We start from the raw sequence: 6,000 nt of genomic DNA on the forward strand, positions 1-6,000 counted from the left end.
TGCTCTCGATTGTTATAACCATGGTCACATTTCTCACAGTAATAACTGTATCCCAGGAATCCAGTGATAGTGGTAATCGTATCGAAATGGTCATCGTGATAATAGACGTGAATGTATTTTCCGTCCTTAAAGTCTTGCCCTCGAAACAATAGAGGTCCGCGCACTTCTTGAGGGTGCACTTTCAAGGTGTATCGTGGAGCTAGGACATCTTGCAATTTTTGCATCTCAGGAATGCCACAGGGTGTGTCTTTGGACAGGCCAGCTTGTTGCAACAGGAGTTCTGCTTCGTTTCGTTGTTTGGCTCGGTCCGATTGTTGAATAGTGTTCCAGGTTCTTTTCCATTCTACCGTGTCGTTCTTGTTGGCATAGGTTCGTCCCACCACGATGGCACGGGCTAAACACATCTGGTCATGAGGGTTGCGAATTCGGACGAGACTCTTTTTGGTGTTGCGAAGGTCGTCCACCAATAACATCTTTTTGCGTCCAGTCCCTTGAGGAGGAGAGACGTGGGTCATATCCAGTGTGGCTTTACCATCGGTGATGTCAAACTGGTCATTAGATTGTTGCACGTGTTGAATCTTGTCCATGACTTTGGAAGCAGTCAATTCTGCCGGGGTGCTAAACTCGATCCAAACAGGGGATTTCAAACCGTCGTGTTGTATGGAAAGTCTCAAGCGATCGTCTTCTTTGGGTTGACATTGTTGCTTGAGTGAAGTGAGCAAAGAATCCCACACCCCAGTGATGAACACTTCTGCTTTCTCTAACGGCACTTCAGCCTTGAAATCTTTAAACTTCACCGTGTATTTGTAGGCCGTGGTTCTAAATTTTCTAGAGGAGCGCTTTTCCGTCTCTCGAATGGAATAGTACTTTTCAGGGTTGACTAAGGGTGGTGAACTTGGTTTAGAGGGTTCGGATTCTGGTTCACTCATGTCCTCTTCAAAATCACTGGCATGAATTTGTGCCAAGATTTCAGCCCTGGTACGAGGCGATAGATCACGTTTCTGCCTCTTACTTCTTTCTTCTTCTTCTTTCTTCTCGAATGAATGGGATCGTTTCATCTTGAAAGCAAAAAGTCAAATGACTCAAGTTCAAACACCATAAACTACTTTATAGTCATGGCAGACCAGCGTATATAAAAGGGTGTGTGTCTTGTCCTTTCACTATTCATTTCACTCTCAAGCCGAGCACAACGATGGAAGAGACTAACCAGATGGAACGTTTCGTCAGAGCTTTGCGAGGGGTCATTAGAAAATTCTCTTCAGACCAGCCGACGGACTACTCTCCTTCCTTTAGAGATAAAAGTCAAGATACTTGCTATATCTGTCAGAAGAAAGGGCATTGGTCTTCAGAGTGTCCAGACCGTGAAAAAAGAACAAAAACAGGGACTAAAAAAGACAAAAGTCAAGATACCTGTTATTATTGTAAAGAAAAAGGACATTGGTCTCCAGATTGCCCAAAAAAGAAACAAGAGGAGTCAGAAGAAAAAAAGGATTCTTCAGAAGAAGAGAGGGATTCTTCGAAAGAAGAGAGGGATTCTTTAGAGGAAGAAGAGGAAGAAAAAAGACAATTCTATTTACAAGAGGCAAAGAAACAGGAGAAGAAGAAAAGAAGAAGGGAAGAAAATGAGGAAAAGACGGTGAAGAAATTCAAAAAACAGAGAGACTAAACAAGGAGAAAGAAGAAGTCAATGAACTTTTAATTAAAGTGTTGTGTTGTGAATTGTGAATTGAATTGTAAAAAATGGAGAAAAGAATAAATGAATGATATAAGGTAAGTGTCTTTGAGTTATGATTTTAAAATAAGAAGCTACACTCACGCACTCATACACAGACACGTACTATAAGGGTAAAATGGGTGGGGTTTTTTGAGTTATTGGCAAATTGAAATTGTATTTCTTTTCGAGAAATGTGGGTGGCCCTGAAAAGGGCCTTTTTTTCTTCATGGTGAAGGGGTGAGTTTAAGCAATCAACTTTAACTGCCTTATGCCTTTGCCACGGCCAAGGCCTACTTCTGGACTGCGTAATGTTGATGATGATAATGATTGGGTTGAAATCACTAAGGGTGGTACGGTAGGCTTAGTCACAGGGTTGACGTGTTTAGCTCGGGAAGGTCGTATTCTCTTCGGTCGTGATAAAGAAGTCTGATACATTTGTTTCAGACTTCTTAACTCCGCTAAAATGTCCAACAGTACCGTGGCCGTTTGATTTTCACCCTCTTGTTTCTTTGCTGCTACTTCTTCTTGCTGTTGTTGCTGTTGTTTTTTTCTTACCTCTTCTTCTTGTTGCTGTTGCTGTAGGAGAAAAGCTTGTTCCGCTTCCTTTTGTCGTTGCATAAATTTCTCCAATTCTTCTTTCTGTCTCTGTCTAAAATTCTCCACTTGCGGTAATGAAGAAGGTAACGAAGGTTCCGGAACAAATTCTTGCGAGGAGAGAAAATCCACAAAATCCCAATTCACTTCTTCTGAAAGTAAGTCCGAGTTCCCTTGGGCAGTCTCCCCTGCTGGTGCACCCCAATGGATCGTTTTCTGAGTTTCCGTCATGTTGAATCACTGTCGCATAGATTGACTGCACACAAGCGCTAGCGAATCTATATTGACTACGTGACGTCACAGACTGCTCTCTTCGGATTGGATGCGGGCTGACTGAATTCTGTAACGCGTGTTCGGATTGGTGAATGAACTCAATCCGTTTCAATCCTTCCTGTCCCTATAAATAAGCGCCGTTCAATGCATTGATTCACCTGTTCTCGTCGCTTCAAGATGTGGACTACAGTTGAGTCATCCACCCTTGTGTCTTCCATGATGTTTCGGACAGACTTGCTCATGTATGTCCGATCGAAGTGGACCGTTGTCCACAGGACAAACACCAGCCTGTGGATACGTAGGATCTACGTCGAAAGACAAGGATGCCTGAAAAGAGTGCTGATGTACGGACCAACAGTAAGACGCAGCCTAAGGAGAAGAAGAAGACCAATGCGGTGCCATTTATGTTTATGAATACATTAACATAAACCCAAAGGCCCTTTTCAGGGCCAGCCATATTTCTCGAAAAGAGATAGTCTTTGAATTGCCTACCCCTTTTTTTAAACAAATATATAAAAATCCCATGTTCAATTTCCCTTGACGCTATAAAGGCCCACTTTAGTAAAAGCCCTTGACGCTATAAAGGCCCACCCTGTTTAATTTCCTTTGACGCTAAAGTGCCCCACGATTTTTTCTTTCTCCATGTTAATTTCCCTTGACGGTAATCTTACCCACGATTTTTCTCCATGTTAATTTTCCCTTGACGGTAATCTTGCCCAAGGGGTCTTGTAATGCTAATTCCCATTGACCGTAAAGTGCCCCCCTTCACTACTTATATTGCCATGTCCACGTTATAATAGTATATATGGCCATGTTCACGTTATAATGGTATATATGGCCATGTCCTCGTTATAATGGTAGATGTGACCATGTCCTCGTTATAATGGTAGATGTGGCCATGTCCTCGTTATAATGGTAGATGTGACCATATCAATGTTATTGTACCTGTGACCATGTCCCACGTTAAAATCGGATTTGCGAATATGTCCCTAGTTTTAACAGGAGTCATTACCATGTACCACGAATTAATATATTATGTGTTTATGTCCCACGTTATGATGGGATATATGAACATATCCAGCGTTATATTAGGATCGATGGCAATGTTCCACGTATAATATGATCTATGGTCATGTTTTACGTTATAATAGTATCCATGACGAAGTCCCACGTTATAATAGGATATACGATCTTGGCCGACGGTAGAATAGTGTCCATGGCAATGTCCGACTGTTTACTAGTATCCATGACAATGTCCGACTGTATACTAGTATCCACGACAATGATCGACATTATAATAGGATCTATGGATATGACCCATGTTATAATAGTGCCCAAGACCTTAGTATTGTTATAACATGGTGGTACTATTGTGATTAGTTTTTTAGTGGCGGACCACTGTCTATAGTGTCCTAATTTACATCTTTTGGTTCCAGTAATGTATTAACATCATGAATATCAATACAATCCCACCATATGTAACCAGGTAAAAAAAATTTTTTTAAATAGACCAGTAAATGTATAAGGTTGAATTTCAACATGTATCGTTAATCATATTAATTAATATTGATAAATAATTCCATTTTACTCTTTTCCTCGCATTGATTCTTGTTTATTTCCAAAGTTTCCATTTCATTACATTTTCATATATTTTTGTCCGTTAATCATGAAGATAAAATGTACACATTTTATATAGAAAGCAAAAGATTTAAGCTCTTTGACTAGTCTGTACTCCTACTTACATTTTCTCCAAATATCGGCAAATCCTTACACGGGTTCAGAGCTATGAGAATGTCTCCACAATTTGTCTGCAAAATATAATTCAATAGACAATTATCTCTTTTGTTTGATTTTTGAAGGTTGCCTCTTTCTAATTGTCTTACCTCTTTTGTCGCTATTCAAGTTTCTCAAGCTAATGAAATTTTATCCTGCTATACTCTAGTAAACGCCTCTCGACCATTGAATGTATAGCTTCTCGGTTCACAAACTTAATGTAAAGATAAATCTTACAAATGCTGCGATATGCATTAGGATCAGAGCATGCGCACAGCATCATTAAAAACGGAAACCACATAAATACGATATAAGTTGTTGTTGTTGTTGTGGGGTTTAACGCCATTTTTCAGCACGATAGGCTATACATGGCGGCCAGTATTAATGGTGGAGGAAGAACCCGGAAAACCCCGGAAAGAACCACCGACCCACGAGAAGCTACTGGCAAGCTTTCTCACATGCCCACATTGGCTGAATCTTAGACTCGAACCGCCGCAGACAGAGGTGAGATGGCAGTGATCCGTAACGAAGAGCGCTTTAGACCACTCGGCCACTCGGGGCCCCTACGATATAAGTAATAAATAATAGGAAATCAGCATTTATCATTTCAAGGCTGCATTTTCTTTCATTGATAAGGACTAGTAAATGTCCTCTATACAACGTTATTAGCTAACACTGCCATTTTCTCTGCGTCAGATATCATGTGCGTTCAGCCAGATTTTTTCGTTGAATGTTAGCAAAATATGTGGATTGATTAAGAGCAAGGATTTGTCTGATGACGCAATGATTTGAACTACATTTTGCAAATGGTTACAAACGAAGAGTTCAAAAGTAGAACAACATACAAATTTGATCGAGACAGAAACAGAATAATATAGATGAAATAATTGACACTCATGTCTTCCTTTTATAGGAAAGTAGAAACGATGGATGTAATCAAAACAAGAATGAAAAGGAGATAAATATAATATAAACTTTGCTTTGATTTTAAAGAATTATATCCGTATACGCCATTTTAATTCATCGATCCCTTTGTTCATCTGTACGACCACAGTAAACCTTTAGACAAAGTAACAGTTTTCAACCGGTAAATAGACCGCTCCGGTGGCCTAGTGGTTAGAGCGTCTGCCTCGGATGCGTGATGTCGTGGGTTCGTGGGTCGTGGGTACCCGGCCGAGTCATATCAAAGACTTACTAAAATGGTACTAACAGGCTGCTTCGCTAGGCGCTCAGCATTAAGAGGTTAGTGTTAGGACTGGTCGGCCTGGTCTCAGGATAATGTGACTGGGTGGGAAAGCGTGCTACATCTCTGCGGCATGATGCCCCAGTGCAGGGCCGGCGCCAGACCAGGCCAGACTATCTGGCGTCCTAGGCAAGGTTAGACTCTGGCGCCCCCCACCCAGGAAAATTTTAATTTCCAAATTTATAAACAATAAAAAAAAATTAAAAAATGCGCCCCACCCCCACCATGAAATCAGCGCCCAAGGCGGCTGCCTAGTTTGCCTATATGGTAGCGCCGGCCCTGCCCCAGTGCTATACATCACTATAAACTATCACACTGCAGACATAGTAGCGATATGACTGGAAAATTGTTTAAACTACGTTAAAAATCCAAACCACACACACACACACACACACACACACCA

General features: G+C 41.0%; 1 protein-coding gene across 1 annotated transcript in view; it reads right to left on the reverse strand.

The window, feature by feature from the left end:
• LOC149792014 (unconventional myosin-Ic-like) overlaps positions 1-6,000 on the reverse strand; it is a 94,171-nt gene that overhangs the window by 84,714 nt on the left and 3,457 nt on the right. Inside the window, exon 2 of the mRNA XM_089970507.1 lies at positions 4,324-4,389. Within this exon, the coding sequence (XP_089826633.1) occupies positions 4,324-4,389 (66 nt within the window). The remainder of the gene's footprint in view (positions 1-4,323; positions 4,390-6,000) is intronic.

This window comes from Sinohyriopsis cumingii, chromosome 9 (assembly GCF_028554795.1).
Source record: "Sinohyriopsis cumingii isolate HCF-2022 chromosome 9, ASM2855479v2, whole genome shotgun sequence".
NCBI classification, from domain to species: domain Eukaryota; kingdom Metazoa; phylum Mollusca; class Bivalvia; order Unionida; family Unionidae; genus Sinohyriopsis; species Sinohyriopsis cumingii.